Here is a 19,075-nt window from a genome sequence, read left to right on the forward strand (position 1 = left end):
ACATGTGGATGTTATTTGCATAACAGATGAATCAGTCATATGACTATCTGGCCATTTACAATCAAGTGCTAATTGCTAGTGTTTCTATTATGATGTCAAGTACAGACATTAGACAACATGATTGATTCCACCAACTAAGCCTTGAGCACCATTCTTGAACAGGGGGCATAAAGCTGCTGATCCTGTATTTTGTAACTGACTATAGCGGAAGCTTCCATAATGCAGCATGTGCATTGGTGTTTCAGATCCCCGATTGAAGACTGCTTGGTGCTGATTTGCTGTGGTCTGTATGATCTGCTGCGAGGTGTGCTCCTCATCCTGCCAGACGTGATGCTGGAAGATGTGATGGACAAGCTAATTCAGCCTGAAGCACTGATAGTCCTTGTCAACCACCCATCCCCTCTCATACAACAGGGGGTAATGAAGGTGAGATCAAACAGCTCTGAGCCATGTACACTTTATGGCTGTTCATTTATTCTTCCCTGTAGGGCATGCATATCACACTACAGCAGAAAAATGTTAATTTTCCTAATATTTTTATCTTTTGCAGGGGATTATGTGTTAATTACATACGTTGTAAGTTCTAATGATTGAAACCCTGTCACATCTTAATTTTATTAATTAGCCTGGTGTTTTCCCACACAGATGATTGATTGACACATTTGTTAATATTACTACAAAAATTAATTGTAATGAGGTTCACAAAAGCTGGGGTTTATACATGTTATTCTATTAAGATCCAGAATGGTTTAGATCAGTTAGACCGCTTTCTGTTTTGTTTTATGATTTTTTTAATGAACAGGGATAGTGAAAAAAAAAAAAAAAAGTCAAGAATACTGTGTTTGTTGAGTATAACACTTTAGATACAGGTGTTTGGGCAGTCTTTTACTACTTTTCTTTGTATGCTGTCAAATAATAATAAACTTGGTTGGGCATTTTATTTTATCGTTGCTACAGAGGAGCCATAGAGAAGATCTGAAAGTACATTGTAACCCCTATAAATGAACACCATGCATATATATATATATATATATATATATATATATATATATATATATATATATATAGTATCATATATATATATATATATATATATAGTAGTTCATATATCTATATACTATATACTGTATGACTCAAAGGATTTAACCACCCCGTTTGGTTTGTAGTGGTGAGGAGTCATCTTTGTTGCACTTAAATCCATTATACAGCTAATAACAGGACATGCAGAGTACCTGCACAGAGATATTTCTGCTTTTTCCATGCTTATTATAATACTGTCTCTCTTTTTTCCCCCAGTTGCTGGATGCCTATTTTAACCGGGCCCTCAAAGAGCAAAAGGAGAAGTTTCTCAAGAACCATGGCTTTTCTCTTCTGGCCAATCAGCTCTATCTTCACCAGGGGAACCAGGGCCTGCTGGAGTGCTTCCTGGAGATGCTGTTTGGCAGGCCGGTGGGGCTGGATGAAGAGTAAGTGCTTTAGGGGGAGTGGGGGGCGGTGCTGTTGTGTTGATGTCTGTTAACAGGAAGCTTTGTAAACAGAATGGCATCATCTCAGGTTTATCCTGGTAAAACATTTTAAACTGTGAGCTTTCTGTCACCCCTGAAGCATAGAAATTGTCATATATAGTGTTGGGAAGTCCTCCAGTATACTGCAGTAAGGGTTTGGTGTCTTACTTTGTTCTGAAAGCAGGTCCTATTCATTGAGACATAATTTAAAGTGCATGGTTGGTAAGCTATTGAAAAAAATAAAATAAAATGTTAAGTTGTGCCTTCTACTTAAAATATCCAAAGCCTTTATACTGGGCACTTACTGTGAAAGAGGATTTAAATGGGTAATAAACCAGTCTTTCCACTGAAATTGAATCTGGCTTGGGCTACAAGTGCAACGACAGAATTAGAACTGGGACTATTTGTTGTTACTGTCAGTGAGTTAGATATCTTTGTTTTGTATTTATTTTTTAAAAACTAGCCTTGACTTGGAAGACATGGAGAGGATTGACCCCTTCAGGAAAAGATGCATTATTCCCATATTGGGGCTGATCGAGAACTCTCTGTACGAGAACACGTTGGTCCACAATACACTCTGCATCCTGCTGCAACTCTTCAACGCCTGTCCCAAAGTGGCTGATATCTTGCTTGACAACGGCCTGCTCTATGTGATTTTTAACACCTTAGCAGCGCTGAATGGACTGGAGAATGGGTAAGTTGTGCAAATGCCAACATTCTTACAAATCCTTTAATGATATTCCAATTTTAAATTCGGATAAAGACCATTTATCATAGCACAACTATATACATTTGATGTAAGTACTTGTTTATCTCTCCCCACCTGAGCTCATTTACAGTACTGTAGTTTAGGGGCTGCATAGAACACAACTGTATAACTAATGTGGAGTCCTATTACCTGTAACACAGGAAGTGAATGTTGAACGGCTTATTCTAGGGCAGTGGTTTTCAATCCTGTTTCTCGGGGACCTCTGTGTCTTCTGTTTTTTATTCCAACTGAGCTCTCAATTACTTAACTAAACCCTTAATTGAACTAATAATTAGCTTAATTAGGCATTTTTAATTGTTTTCAGCTCTTCAGCAGCTAGAGATTTCAACGTAATTATAAAATGTTCTAAATAACTTTAAATCGTCACCTTTTTTTAGGAGCTCAGAACAATTAAAGGTCTAATTTAAACTAATTATTAGTTCAATTAAGGGCTTAGTTAAGTAATTGACAGCTCAATTGGAATGAAAACGAGAAGACACGGGTCCCTAGGACCGGGGTTGAAAACCACTGTTCTAGGGGATTCTCTCACTATTCCTACATTTAACATGTGCTTGGTAATGAATAATCACACACAGAGCACTCCCAAAAGTCTCATGCAGTTGTGATCTTAGCACAGTATACTTGCGTGATTAGGGAGACCAGCATTGCCATCACAATCAAAAACACAGGAATACAGGGAAAGACTTGTATCATGAAATTCTAATTTTATCAAAAAAGGGGGGGGTTGTAACTTACCTTAGACAGTTAAGAGCAATCAAATTGATACTTTAGGACTGTCTAAAAGGGGTCTTTCTTTACTACACATGTAGTATATATATATATATATATATATATATATATATATATATATATATATATATATAAGCAATAAGAGCCTCCACTTATCAGACGTTATGGACTGTTTGGGTAATGGAGCCCGAGACGAAATCAGCAATTTGCTATTTTAACAAAGCAATGCAGCACATGTTTGTTTTTTATTTGAATTATGTTATTTTAATTGAACTATTTTAATTTTTTTTGACTGTTGAAACTCAAGTTAGTTCAGCATGCACAGTGTAACGTTGTGATGGTCCGAGCTTGCTACCCCTCACAGTTACATTATTTACTCAGGAACACGGAGGTCTTTAAACTTGGTAGTGGTCACAGGTATAAGTATTTATTTTGCACTGGATACTTCACTCAAATTGCAAATGACAACTGATGCTCACAGGCTAACTTGTTGCACATGCAGCGCCTGACATTTTCAGACAAGCTCCCAACTGACCTAATAGTTTCGTTTCCTAAAGAAAGGCACAGCATTTTATTATTCCTAGCCCCGCCTACTCCTAAGAGGATTAGTTATTCAAAAAACTTAACTATTACCAGAAAATTAGCATTACTCCTTCTGTTGGAAGATTACCAAACATATGGCTATAACAAAACCCTTGTTCCACATGTATAGCTACACCAACATCGTTAAGGGATGCACCTTAATCTAAATACAGCAGTACACCATCATATATCAAGTACACTTTAATGAACAACATGCACAATACATAATAAACCATGGCTCTGTCACCAGTAGAATAACATTAACAGCAATAATCACAATAACAGGCAGTTCAGTATTACAGTGGGGGGGGTCTCAACCTCACACAGTAAATTCATAATTACTTGATCTTTGCATATTAAAAGGCTTTTTAAATGTATGTATGTTTGTTTGTTTGTTTGTTTTAAGTTATTTGATTTGTTTTTGTTATGCGGTTACAAACATTCTAAGGCAGTGGTTCCCAACCTTTTTCAATGTAGGACCACCACGGTGTTTGGATTTTTCCCAAGGACTACTTGCCATTTTGAAACAAATTTGTATGTGTATAAGTACATGTAGAAAGCGGTTACAATGCTACCAGACTTACACTGTCTTGATTTGCTTGCAGGATCCTGCTGAATGACTACAAGCTCCTGGTGTGTGACATTCAGCAGCTGTTGGTGGCTGTCGCCATTCACTCCTGCAGCTCCTCGGGGTCTCAGTACTTCTCCATCATTGAGGACCTCATCACCCTGCTGGGGTATCTGCAGATCAGCGAGAACAAGCGCACACAAGGTATGATAGGGGTCTTGAGTGAGCTGAGCTGTCAGACCTACTAACACTACTGTCACATAATTTCATAATTTCACTTACAAATAGGTTTTATTTATTTAGGTATATTAGGAACCTTTGGCCAATCTTTGTAATTTTCTTCATTCGCTCACTGTTTGCGTTGTCTTGTATATGCTCCACCTCTCAGTTGTGTCATGTGGTTTAGACATATCCAGAGAACACAAGTGGCAGAATCATACTGACCTACTTATTCATGGGTTCTACCATTTAATCAAACTTCATCTGGAAATGTGTTTAAAAAGAAATGTAGATAATACCACTAGAGCAGGGACACGCAACTCGCGGCTCGTTTATCGTCTGACTGCGGCACAGCATATTAATTCCATTTTGCTTATGAATATCGTACATATTTTTTTAAACTGTTTGACTTGGTTTTTCTAATTTTTTGCATAAAAAGCAGTACACCATTTTAATTCGTAATGCGGAGGGTAATTGCTTTTCATCAGCTTGTCTCCCACTAAACCCGCTGCATTGAAAGAACCTATTGCCAACGTAGGAGGCTTGTTGCTAAGGAGGTGACGTCACTGCCCTGTGCCTTCTGCTACATTGCTACCTGCTACAACTGAACAAGTCCTCGGCTAAAATAAAAACTGTTTCAGCAAGTAGATATTTAATTTGCTTTGTTGTGCAATGCGTGTGTATATGGTAACAGTACGATATTAATGCTTTGTTTTTAATTGTTTTGTATATTTTTGTTTGTGATGTGTATCGTGCAGTACGAAATACAATTAACAGTAATTCTAAGGAAACATGCATATATATGTGTGTGTGTGTGTGTGTGTGTGTATATATATATATATATATATATATATATATATATATATATATATATATATATATATATATATATATAATATGCCTATGTATGTTACAGCTAATGGTTAAACTCTGGTTATTCTTTAGTAATGTGTGGCCCACTATACACATTAGGTTAGGCTAGTTTTCTGGATATGCGGCCCGTGATAAGTTTGGTTGTGCACCTTTGTACTAGAGAAAAGCATTGAGACTCACTAATTTCTATAGAGTAGAATTTTTGCCTTTTTTGGGTATAAAATGCAGTGGATCCTTTTTATTTTAAAGAAAATGTGCAAACAAGAAAGTCTAATTAAAACACAAGAGTTCAGGGACATTTTGTTTTTGTTATCTTTCTAAAAGGTTTAATTGCTCTTCATTCCATTATCTATAATCTAGTATACAAGTATGCAAGTTTAAGAAACATTTTTCCAGTAGGCTTCCCCTCTCTTTCTTGTGCTTTTTCAGAAATGGCCGTTACATTGCAATTTCGGGTTCTCCAGTCGGCCATTGAGTTCATCGAAACTACAGCCAATCAGGATCCTCAGAAACTGACTAGTTCTATCCACTTGCCCGCTCCCCAGCACCATGCAATCTACCAGAAGCGGAAGAGTATTCCTGGTGAGTATTGAACCACACAATAAACCAGCCTTCCACAGAATGTTAAACCAATACAGTATAGTGCATATCCTTTTAAAAGGATACAGTGCATTATTAAATATTAGTAACAAAATCTTAATACATTTTACTTCATTATTTATTTATTTATTTTTATAAGAACAAAATTATTTTAAATATCAGTTGGGACCGGTCTACACTTGGCAGTAGTTGACATATTTTATTTTTCTACGCTAATGTAGCCACTTTTAATATCAGCAACCTCAGATAAATTCAAAATGGCATTGCCCAAGGTTGCTGCTGTTTTAATTATTCTGGTCTTCTATGCTGACAAAAGAAAAAAAAAACATGCTCAGTGTTGTACACTGTGCAAATTGCTGAAAATGTGACTTCTACAGCTTTAGAGCAAACTGTTCTTTACATTTTCTTAAAAACTGTGTGCGCTTGTGTTTTTGTAAGATGGATCAGCATGGTTCTGGAGTAGCTAATTGGTGCCAAAGATGGTGTTATGAAGATAACCGTTGTACATGGAATATTTTGATTTTCTTTCCTTTTTCTAGCAGTTTAACGTGGTACATTCTCCTCTTCAGAGAAGACCTTTCACCACACTAATACAAGATATTCACTGTTGTTGTTTTATTATTTTGTGCTTGTCTGAAACTAAGGTTCAATTGCCATGAAAGAGTCCATTATGCCACGTCTCCCCAGACAGCATTTCTGTTCCTACGGCCAGATTCCGATGCCCCCATCCTTCAGTCTGTTAATCCAGGAGTCTCCCATTCCACCCCCCACAGGATCCTCTGCTTATGTATTTCCAACAAAAGCAGGTGCAGTAACGCCACCCGTGCCGACAAGCCCGAATGGGGATAAAACATTTCCGGCATAAGAAATGTTTTTCCATTGCGTTCGACTTGGTTAGAACTGGTGCATGCAAACTACTCTGAATTGCCTGGTTGAAGAATTTCTAGTGTCTGCCTCCTAATTTAATAATCTGACTGCTTTCTACTATGATGCCTCTCTTGTTGACTAACACAGTCTGGGACATTTCCAGTTGATGACTTCTAACTGGTTTCTGCTACTGGCCAGCAAGCTGTATTGGGTTTTTAACAGTAGACTGGGTGAAACAAAAAAAAGCTAAATCTTACTACTATCTAGTTTTAAGATATTCAGATAAATAAATCACACTTTTATTCAAGAGTAAATTTATCAGTTAATAGTGTAGTGTCCCCTATGTTTGGTAACAGCATAACAAAAACAAATATGAAAAAAATAAAGATTCTGATCCACAACTTCAAAAACACAAATTATACGACACAAAAGTCAAATGGACACATGGGTTGGCTAATGTAATGGTTCACACTGTGTGTTAGGCTTGTAATGACAACGATAATAATCAAATGATTTATTCGTTGGTTCCCCACAATAACAAATAGATAATATTTTAATGAAATCAAATATTCCATTAAATTAAACTGTCTTGTATATATTAACTTACTGTCAAAAACGTAATCTGTGTTGTTGTTTCTAAAAGTTGCTGAGAATATGCGTCTATGAACAAATACAGGATGATGATGATGCAGAGATTGAGTAACCTGCTTTGTTAATGTATTTTATACATATTGTTTTGTTTTAAATTGGTCCCAACTGTAGTCATCTGTCTTGAGCGAAATTAATAATATTTAACATTACAACATTGTCTCGTGCCGCTGTTTCAGAAAGTTTTTTTTTTTTTTTTTTTTTATATACCTATTTACCTTTTTGATTGCTGTCTCAGTCTATGTATTGTAGCTCAATGTATGTGATCCAATGAAACATTGCAGGTTTTAGTAGAACGCAAAATTATTGCTGCAGTAATTATTGTAGATTTTTTAAATTAATTTTAGACACTGGTCTACCAATCAGTGAGAAGAGCCCAGAGTGGTTATTGGATGCTGTTGTGTCAGTCAATAAATCCTGATCAGTTTTCTTTCCGAAATTGAAACAAGCTTATAATCACATTAGGAACCTGGACCAATACACATAACTTAATTGGATTTAAGTGAGGTGCACAAAATAGACAGTTTTCAGTGAAGAATGAATTTCATGGTCCATGACAAGTTTTTCACGGCCGTGAAATAGGAGGGCTTCAGTAGTGTACTGCATAAGTGTAAGTGAATCCACGTGGGCAAAACGCTTCTCTGAGCACTCCAGTATGTGATGCATTTTTGGTTGCGACGTGGTGTGTAGATTGATTAGGCCTATACACGTATGAAAAAGAAATTCTACACATCTTGGTTGTGATATTGGCAGTAAGTCAATTTAATAATAAATATTCTTACATGTATGAAAGATATACATATTCAAGTATGGAGATGCAAAATAAAATGATCAACTGGAGTTGTTGCTGTTGAAAGTTCCTTTGCAGGAAAGGGTAGGCTACCTCTAACGCACTGTTTGGAAAAATGACAATAAAGTTGTATTCACTGAAGATAATGCAAATCTAAGTGGCTATGCAAAGTCATGTAAAGTTTTGATTAAAATATAACAGCAAAAAATGAAATGCATCTCTGCAGCTCCGGCACACTGGAAGGGACTGCTGCACAAACTGGGCCACGTAATTCATAAATTGTAACCAACAGCAATTTTTTAAAAAAATGAGAGATTGAATTATTTCCATGTGAATAGACCTTGTTTTTTTTTTTTGTTTATCCTTTGGGCAGTGGGGTTGATTTATTTATTTTTTTCTTAATTTATCGTTATGGTTACACTGGAAACTTCTCAGATATTACACAAAACAAGACAAAGGCTAGTGACAGCAGGAATATGAAAATTGGAGAGTGTTACATTTAAATGCCAATGTATTTATCAAATGTGTCTTAAAACATTGGGATTTGTTTAAATGAAGTTTTTTTTTTTGTTTGTTTAAGCATTTTAACTTGATAATTGTCGTTAGAATTTGCATAATAATTGATGCCAACGTCTGGGTTGAACTGTCAATGACATCTTCTGAAAAAAGTGCAGAGAAGGCTAAACTACAGACGATGTAGTTAATAGACACCAAACAATGGGTTTGTTTCATAGTAGAACAGCATTGTGGAACATCGCAGCTTTAAAACAGAGACTTACTGGAGATCATGTATTAGCCAGTTGCTGTATTCTACTAGAACCAATTACAAAATAGAAACAGTTAGAAATGAAATCAGTGTGTTTAAACCCAGTTTGAGAGGTCTGGGTTTTGAATAAACTACTTGTTAATCAGCTTGATTTCCAATACCAGTTAATGTTATGAAAAACATTGTTATCCAACTAATTACATTTAATCCCACATTTCGATGATCTTCAGAGTTGAAATGCTATTCGTAATCTATAGCTGGGCTCACAGAATTAAAACTGAACCAAAGCAGTATTTCAGTAAAAGCATGTAAACTACTTCACCTCAACAATACGTGTGCAGGAGACCTAACATACTATATCCTGAGTACCTTTAAATCATTGGCTCCCGCAGCTGTACACGCTGTGTGTACCATTGGTTTGCAAAAATTTGGCTTCACAGGTGTGGACGACGCATTTAATCTCATGCAATCGGTTGAAGCAAAAAAAGACATTTTAAGCTAATGAGATTGTACTGTTTAGATTTAGTGGTAGTAATGAGCAAAGGGAAGCAGAAGTTTTGGTTGAAGCCTTAAAAAGAGTGAAAATCTTTCTTCTGATGACACAGAATGTCAGATGTAAAATATCAGTAAAAACACCAAACTTTCTGTTTCTGGCACTAACGCTGGTGGAGTTTTAAGCACCAGAAATATACTGGCAGCATTGCATTATCTGAATTCTGCTGCTCTTCCAGGATTGAACAGGGTAAGTGCACATTTATACAAGCTTCATGTGTATTGAAATTTTATCAGTGTCTTACACTAAAATGAATAACATATTTCCTAATCATGAAGCACAATTGCCAATTTGTGGTGTTATTATTATTATTATTATTTATTATTATTATTATTATTATTATTATTATTATTATTAATGATTTCTTTTTTTAACTGCCTGTTTTGTGACAAGTTGCAATGTGTAAGATAAAAAAGCGTCTGTTTATACGCCATGCTTAGTGATTGTGAAAGTAATGATTAGAAATGGAACCAGTATAGCACGTCTGTGAGCTAGTTTTTCCCCCTTGTTTAAGTCTGTATTTCATATAGGTTTATTTATATATTTTATTGTTGTTCTGGACTATTTGGCTGTCAGTGTAGTTGCTGTTCTGAATCGATGGCAGCATGCTGTGTTTATTTATTTTTAGAAAGGGAAACAGGGATGCAATTTGATTGCAGTTTTCTAATGTGAAATGAAACTTGAAATGAAATGGGACATGACAAAAATGCAGTACCCTGATTGGCTGAAAAAATTTACAGCATGTTTATGCAGAGTTGTTATCGGCATGAGATGGGATGTCGGTGTGGTTCAGCTTTGCATACCATGTGAAAGATTTCTGGGGCTGTGCCTGATTAAAATAACTTTTTTTTTTTTTTTTTAAATAGAAAATACCATAATTTGATTTCTTTTATTTTTTATTATTTCATTGAAAAATGTATTTGAATGTTAGTTTACATCATGAATGTTCTTAAGTGTAAAACATTTCAAAGTTTTCGTAAACGTTTAAACATTCCAAATATAGTGTCAACTTTAGTGTTTATACAGTAGTGTTTGTACAGTGTAAGGAAATGTGTCTAAAGTAGTTTCGATATGCACTTAAATGTTGTATATCATTAAAAGAAACAACACTCCATTGGATAATTTTTCTCACAGACCCTGATTCGCACTAATTGTGGACTGCGTTTCTTAAGTTTACATTAAGTATCCCTAGCTAATAGGGATCAGTGAAACCAGCATGAGGATAGGTTACAACAACCCTTAATATGTTAAACTCCAAATACTAAATGAAACAGAATTTAACATTTCTAACAATGACACATTTTTGTTTTATTATTTTCACTAATCACTAAATATAAAAAATGAAGAGACACCTATAATAATCCCTGAACATTGATTTGTTACTCTCCTGCAACTATACTTTTTCCAGAGGAGTCATGAACCGCATTATGGGGTTATAGGGGAATAACACACTAAAATAACAAAAAGAAAGTTGAAAGCAATATAGGGTTATCAGCAGACAAGACCTTCATAAATAGGAGTTGTACTTTACATCTTTAAAGTTGTTTATCAGTAAAAATCCATCACAACTATCTACATTCAGTTCTAATTTTTAAATAACTGATTTTAATACAATAGACATTGGCAAACAAAAATGTAAGTAAGAAAATAAATGTATTGTAAGCTCTTTTTTTAGATGCACATTATCAACATGAGATCCTAATTAATTCTGTTTTTTTACATGGCAGGGTAAGTCAAGAAATGTTAATTGGTTTACTTCAGTATTTAAACCAAGGTGAATTTAATGGACTTGACCCCTTATCTCTAACTGCTGTCTGGCCATATTGCTTACAAGAGTTTTTGTGCTGTTGTGTGTGCAGGTCCCCGCAGATTCTCCCTGGCCCAGTCAGATACATTGCTGATGAAAATGAGGTCAGTGGCGAGTGACGAGCTGACCGTGATGATGCAGAGGAGGATGAGCCAGGAGAACCCGATCCGAGCCAGTGAGACGGAGTATGTACAGCGGCTTCAGAGACTGACCGTCCTGTCCGTCAACCGGCTCATCTATCTGGGTAACAGGCGTTGCAGGAATTCCTATATAGAGAACTGCTAATATTGTTCTATTGAACCTTGTTCCAACTCCATTTTTGTATTTATTTATCTTTTTTTTTTATTTAGTGTTCGCCAATTATTTTTATTGTGTTCTCCCCAATTTAGTAATGTCCAATTATTATTTAGACTCAGCACATTGCTACAACCCCTGCGCTGACTCGGGAGGGGCAAAGAAAAACATGTGCTTCCCCCCCAAAGCCGTCCACTCGGGGGGCCCCTATTCCGTCTCCATTTAAACTTTTTTTCTTTTTTCTGCTTTTACTGTTTACTGTGTCAATAAAGAAAGCCACTGCAGCACCAGTCGACATTAAAATAGATATTGTAAAATTGTTTACTAAAGTTATTGATCTTTTTTAAAGATGCCACTTTATGATATGTAGTCAGAACAATTATACAAGACATATGAACATTCTCTCTATGCTGTACATCGGTAACTGCAGAGCCATGTTTTGTCCAAGACTGGAGTTTACATTGAACCTTTTGTTTTTCAGCCTTGTGTATCGTCTCACAAACATATACCCAGTACCTTCGGGTAGAACCATTTCATCACCTTTAATAATGTGGTCCCATTGTTTTCAGATGCCAGCCAAGACTTCTTTGATTTGCTGAATATCCCTGAGTCTCCCATTCACCCGAGGTCTTCAGCACAACAGTTTGAGCAGCCTGAAGAGAACGGGAATCCACAGCCCACAAGCAGCAAGACCACTTTGCAGAAGGAAATCTTGAAACTAATGATGGAGGGGATCAAAATAGGACTTGTGAGTGTCGCTCATACAACAATGTGGACAGTTATTTTAGTTATTTAAATCACTTTTTATTAATGAAACCCACCCAATGGCCGCACTACTTCTTGCCGATGTACTTTTAATCCACGAAATAGACCTTAATAAGTATATACATCAGTGCCACCTGCTGGATATTTATCACATTACATCTCAATCGGTGTAATAACAACTACTACTATTGTTGTTGTAATGGGATTCAAGGGAGACTGCAGCTGGTCTGTAAGTCTTAGCTTTTACTTTTGTTTTATTTTATAGTAAGAAGTTGTATTTGTTGGGAATCATAATTCCACTCCAGGTTTAATTGATAACATTAAATACTTACTAGAGGGTCTGGGTGGAGGTTTAATTCGTCAGTGACATGTTAAAAAATGGTTAAGTTTCTACTGAACAGCTGTGTTTCGATACAGGGCAGCTCGGGCAGAGGTGGAACCCCGAGGCAGCAGTGGAAGCGGATTCTCTGGTCTTGCAAAGACACATTCCGCGTGCAGATCGGGCGGCTCCTGGTTCACATCCTGTGCCCGGCCCGTCCCCTAGAAGAAAGAAAGCAGGCCTTGGAAATAGTCTATGAACCAAGCCATTCTGAGGTCCTTCGTGAATGTCTGAGCCCTGGCCTGGAGGTAGGTACTAATAACAAATAGATATACAGTTCCAGTGTAGGTTCACATCACCACCACAGATAAAGAATTGATGTTTTGTTTTATACTGAGAAGGTGTAAGCACAAGCCAACTACATTAACAAATGTCTTTTAGCCAAGTGTGTGGCTTTCAGAAGGGTATATGTTTCTTCAAGCTCTGTAAAAGCCAATTAAAGTTTTCAAAATGCAGTTTTATAAATATTCCACGGTGACCTTTTTGAATATGCTCATAAGCTTAACAACTTTTTTAATATATAAAAAAAACAAAATATTGAAAGTTTTAAGGGCACTGCACCTTTTATGTAACCTTAGCAGAAAATGCTACTACTTTTCTAGACAATAAAATGTTAGCTCTCACAGATCTCCGAACCATTTCTCCTTTCAAGAACTGACCTGAAATAAGTAGTTGTTGCTTATGACACTATAATTTTCGGTAATTATTGTGCTTTACCTAATTTATTTATTTAATTATGCGATAATTTACGTGGTATATATATATATATATATATATATATATATATATATATATATATATATATATATATATATATTTATTTATTAATTACGTGTATATTGTGCAGTACAACCTGTTTGTTACGTTCCACTGCGGCCTTGTGCCCCGCGTACAGCCGCCAGCTTGAGTTACCCCTTCCCAAGGATCATGCAACGTAAGTCGGCTGACTTGGTGCTCTCTCCCCAGGCTGCAATAGCTCCGTCTGGAGTTGTTTTATTTTCATTTTGACGTCGGCCAAAATTACAAGATGGTTTGTATAATTAAAGTAATTGCTATTAGTGTATTTTGGATGAGAAATATTTATTTCTCATTTGTATTTTTATGTAATTTCACAGACTAAGCTCAGGCTTATCTGCAATGCGTGCTGCAGCACACGTGTAGTCAGAGCAACTGCTGGGTTCAGCAGCGCTACGCAGGACCAATCCCACCCACAGCAGCTTGATGCCATTTTAGTGACAGCTGTTAGCATCACCATTATGAGGGCTGTTAGTTCATTCTAACAAGCAGTCTTCTCTCAGTCTCGTGTGAGTACTGACTGAGTGGTTTTGCCCATAGCTTCCCTGTACAATGGACTTTCTGGACTTTCTTTTTGAGATCCAGTCATCGTGGGGTCACCTGGCTACAGCGCCTGCTATTTCCCAGTCTATGGGCACCCTATATAGGCTACACGATGCAGAGAACCTGGGCCTGGCCCAATTTACGCTGACAGAGACTTCAATTGCCGCGCTCATACACATGCCTGATTTTAGTGCTCCTGTCCAAAGATATGTGCCCCAACAACTAGTGCTGGGTTTTGGAGGTGATCGTCAAGCTTGGCTATTCGGCCAGTGCCTTCGCCACATGGATGGGAATCATTAATAGCATTCTGGTAGCCTACCAGTCCTAATTGCTGAGGTCCCTCTCTGAGAGTCACAGGCCCTCATCACAACAACTTGATGAACTACATCTGGTTACTAAGAACCTGCTCTGTCTGTCAAACCTGAACGGGCAGGCTATAGGTAGAAACCTGGTTGCACTGATAGCCGCACACAAGCAGCGTTGGCTTTCCCAGGCATGCGTGCCTGACAGGGACAAAGCACTGCTGCTGGATGCCCTTGCAGCGCTCTCACTACGTGCAAGAATCCACAAAGGAGCTAGGGCACTTGCTTCCCAAGCGACCACCCCCAGTGCGCAAACCAGTGGCAGAATGGTGCTCTAGGCCCCAGCGGCCTCAAAGACCGACAGTCGGTTGTGCCTGCTGCCAGTGGTGGTTTCAGAATTGACCCACGGCTACTCATGTTCTGCCGCCCGGCAGAAACCTCAGGCCAAGCCATAAGCCGGGCAGCAGCCTTACGGTTTTGACGCCACAGGGAGCCATCTGGAGTATTGGTGACAGTGTGCTACCGACATCTGGGTGCTTACTACCTTCAGACAGGCTACTTGCTGCAGTTCAAGCATGGTCCATCTCTCTTTCGGGGTGGGACTGTAACTTTAGTCATGGAGCCACACAATGCCACGGTGGTGTCTCAGGAGGTAAAAGCTCCATAGCGAAAGCCTGCTTAAGTTATACAGAGGCCAGGACAAAGGTTAAACTCCGTACCAATCCTGCCTTTAGCTGAAGACAATCTCGGCATTCCATGTCAACCAGTCTGGAATGGGAGGCTTCCTTCCACCTCCTTTCAGTCTGACAGGGAGTTGCAGTTCCATACGCTCTGCCCAGTGTGGGCCCTGGCATACTAAGTTGACAAGACGGAAAGTTGGAGGCAGTCCAAACAATGTTTTTGTCTGCTCTGGCACTAACTCCCATGGTCAAGCCCTGTCTAAGCAGAGGCTGTCGAAGTGGATAGCAGACACAGCCGGTATTGCTTATGAGCTGACCTACTTGCCCCCTCCAGAAAGCTCACTGCCCATTTCTCCACGGCCATGGCAGCTTCATCGGCTTTATTCCAGGGTGCATCTTTCAAGGACATTTGCAATGCAGCTGTGTGGGTTACTCCCCATACCTCTGCTAGGCTCTACAGTTGTTACTGGGGTTCCTAATGGTAACACACAAGGCAACCTTGGCTTAGCCTTGTAGCATTCCAGTCTGTCCGTAATATTGCCTTTGCAACAGCTTTGGTATACACACACATGAAGTAATGGTTAAACATTTCGTACTTGATAGGGAATGTTATTATCAAAACCCTGGATCCCTGACATAGAAAAGTAACCGTTAACCTTCAAGGTCACTGCGTCCATTATTGCTTGAAGGAAAAATGACTGTGAGCACTGTCAGTTTTGGGTCTTTAGGAGGTATACACCAATTAGGTAATGGTTACATTTCTATATCAAGAAACAAGGGTTACGATAACCAAATGTTTTTTTGGTTCCCAGTTTTGTGCTTCTGACAGCAAATGCATTGTAATTTGAGTCCAGTGATGCTTGACGGTGTGCAGTAGTAGTCAACAACTAGACAAAAATACAGCAAACTGTGGAGCACTTGTTGGCATTAAAAATAAAAACATGGGGCTCCCGAGATGTGCATCCAGTAAAGGCACTCTGCGTGGTGTTCAGGATGCCCCATATAGTCTGGACGTCGTCGTTTCGAGTTCAGGATATTCCTTTGCCGACCGAGGACGTGAGCTCCCAGGGGACTGCGCTAAATTGGCTAGGTCGGCCTGGGTGTCCTCGGCTCACCGTGCACCAGCAACCCCTATGGTCTGGCCGGGCGCCTGCGGGCTTGCCTGTAAGCTGCCCGGGGCTGTGTTGTCCTTTGATGCTTTAGCTCTGGTGGCTGCATGGTGAGTCTGCAGTGTGTAAGGAAGCAGGTGGCTGACTGCACATGCTTCAGAGGACAGCGTGTGTTCGTCTTCGCCCCTCCCGAGTCAGCACAGGGGTGATAGTGGTGGGCTGAGCCTAAAAATAATTGGACACGACTAAATTGGGGAGAAAACAATAAAAAATTATTGACGACACTAAATTTAATAAGTAAATAAAATAAATAAACATAATTAAGCATCCCTGTGAGGGGAGCTTTTACGAGTTTGCAAACCCGGCTTCGTCACAGCACCTACTACTGTTAATATCTCATTAACCACATTAACTGTCAACTTCATATTTTCATTGTTATGGAAGCGCTGTGGGCAAAATCTAACCCTTCACTTTGGCATGTAACCTAAGATGGACTACATATTAGGGACATGTGACTTTTGGTTAACTAATGATAAAGACATAAAAACCTAACACTTTGAGATATTGACTTAACATTCAGCAGAACACCTCATGGAAGATAATAGTTACAAAAATAATGCATGGGGTGTGCAAACAGGTGTTTTTTTAAGGTTAATACTTGGTACGCCTGTGTATTCAGTGATTTCTATAGGTTTGGTCGTGGGTATTCCACAGATAAATTAACCCTTCCAGATTTTTTAAAAAAATATTTGTGGCTGCCATGTTGAAGTCATCTGAGCTTTGATGTTACAGCTGCATAGATAATTCATTTTGTGTGGCTTAATATGATCTCTCTTTTTATAGCATGGACCAAAGTTGGCCTTGTACCTCTATGAGCTCCTCCATGATCACAAGGATTATCTGTCCAAGGAGGAGCAGGCAGCAGTGGGCATATTCATGACATCACTGAAGCTGTGTGGGCACCGATTCATCCCTCCCAGTGCCCCTCCCAATCCCGACCTTATAAAAGCAGTCAAAGAGGTAAGTGGGCTGAAGCTGTTCCAACACTCTTACAGTCTGTTGATCAGATCACAGTTTGCATGTGCATTGCCTGTTGTTTAATAATTTACAGCGTGAAATTTGTAAGTCAGGTGTTACCTCCTTATTATATCACACCTCAATAGTGTTTTCTTGTGAGGAGATATTGGTTGATGTGGAAAGGCCAGAAATGTCAACTTTCTTTTCACTTTTTAACCTGGAGGCAAGAGTGCTGTACAGCTATAGCCAAACATTTTGCATCACCCTGTAGAATGAACTAGTTTACTTCATGAAGTAAAATCCTGCTGAATAATGTTAGTTAACATACTGAATTACATAAATTACAAAAATTGAAAAATGTGACATGAAATACTGTATTATCATTTTGGCTTCCGATAGACTTTTGCGACATACTTTTGTAGTTTCTTTGATTTTGCATGATGTTAAATAAAAGATCAAAATTATGTTTTTTGTAACTGTTTTAATCTGGGTGATGCAAAACCTTTGGCCATAGCTGCCTTTTTTTCAATGCGTGTGGAGCAATTACAATTTATGACCACGTGGTGGCACTGTGTACTTTGACAAAAACATCTTTTGGAGTCTGTTCCATATGTACCAAACTGCATTGGATTGTGCAATTTATTTAATATGTCTTTTAAGATATAGCTTTTGTGATGAAGTGTGGGGCATTGTGGTCTAGGGCAGGTATTCTGGGCTATGGATTGTGCGCAGTCTATACCCGTTTTAAGGAACTATAGTCCTGCAAGTCTGGGGCAGCAGGACTTCAAATCCCAGGAGGCAATGGTGATAGGCAGCCATTTTAGGTGGCTTAATTGTAAAGTAGGTGATTGTGTAATTGATTCAACAGCTGCCTTCAATTTAACAATTGGGAGCCTTTTTAAAAGGGAAGGGTCAACCTGTTGGTTGAGGAGAGTTAGCTGTGAGTTCAGTGAAGGTGGTAAGAACGGAGTCTTTGTGCAAGGTAGGACTTGAGTCCTGGTGTTTTGGAGCTGGTAAGCAGCTTGGCTGCCTGGACTGTTAGTTAGGGAAACTTACCTGTATAGTGAGTAATCCATTAAGGAGTTAGGCTTTTATTTGTTTATTTTGGATGTTTTGTTGAAGCAGTGTAAATAATAAACACACAGGTCTCTAGATAGGCTTTTATTTGTTTATTTTGGATGTTTTGTTGAAGCAGTGTAAATAATAAACACACAGGTACATTCCTGTTTAAACTGCATTCCTGGAATTTCTACTTTCTTTTATGCTAAAGGACAGTGTAAAAGGTCCAGAAGATGTGACAAAGTTGTAAAACATTACCAGAGTTGTCACACTTTGTAAGTCTTGACAGGACCAGACAATGTGTATGATGTTTATAATTTAAAGCTTTGTATGTTTCTTTTTTGTAAAAAATATATTAATCTCTCCCTGATATATTCTTTTTAAGGATCAGATCAAGTATGTATCTGAAGAAAAAACTAACAAATCAGTCTGGGAAAAGAAAATGGGAAACACTCAACAAAGGTGAGGAAAAAATTGTTGCACAAATTATTGCATTTTTAAAGTGAAGGTCCCTTGTATATTAGGCCTCATTCAACATTTCTACATTTATGACTGAACTCATTTTTCAAATATGAATTGTATAAACTGAATTGACTGTGTTTCATTTCTATTGTTGTTTGTTCTGTGGACACTTAAAAAAATAAGATATTTCCTCACTGGCAAAAGCCCTCCTATTACTTTCACTAATTGGTTACACTGTGTAATACAATAAGTTCTTAAGGTGTGTTTGCACTTACAACTCAGACCTGAGCTGCCTTAGGGTTGATCAGATTAAAAGATTCTTATAATTTAAGCCACCCTGTGTACACTTGAGCACAGACCTAAGCTGGTTTTACTCCTTATGCACGTGCATAGA

The 19,075-nt window shown here is 38.2% G+C and overlaps 1 protein-coding gene across 4 annotated transcripts in view; it reads left to right on the top strand.

Annotated features, from left to right (window-relative positions):
• The window catches only part of lyst (lysosomal trafficking regulator), a 180,182-nt gene that overhangs the window by 121,951 nt on the left and 39,156 nt on the right, over nt 1-19,075 (top strand). For 3 of the 4 annotated variants that reach the window (XM_041252875.1, XM_041252877.1, XM_041252876.1), the window contains 10 exons: nt 246-426; nt 1,297-1,466; nt 1,969-2,199; nt 4,191-4,357; nt 5,675-5,827; nt 11,329-11,520; nt 12,140-12,318; nt 12,753-12,962; nt 16,987-17,163; nt 18,605-18,681. In XM_041252875.1, the coding sequence (XP_041108809.1) occupies nt 246-426; nt 1,297-1,466; nt 1,969-2,199; nt 4,191-4,357; nt 5,675-5,827; nt 11,329-11,520; nt 12,140-12,318; nt 12,753-12,962; nt 16,987-17,163; nt 18,605-18,681 (1,737 nt within the window). Of the gene's footprint in view, nt 1-245; nt 427-1,296; nt 1,467-1,968; nt 2,200-4,190; nt 4,358-5,674; nt 5,828-6,489; nt 6,652-11,328; nt 11,521-12,139; nt 12,319-12,752; nt 12,963-16,986; nt 17,164-18,604; nt 18,682-19,075 lie in introns of all 4 variants that reach the window. The other variant, XM_041252878.1, reaches the window with a different exon arrangement.

This window comes from Polyodon spathula, chromosome 6 (assembly GCF_017654505.1).
Source record: "Polyodon spathula isolate WHYD16114869_AA chromosome 6, ASM1765450v1, whole genome shotgun sequence".
In the NCBI taxonomy this organism is placed as follows: Eukaryota; Metazoa; Chordata; class Actinopteri; order Acipenseriformes; family Polyodontidae; genus Polyodon; species Polyodon spathula.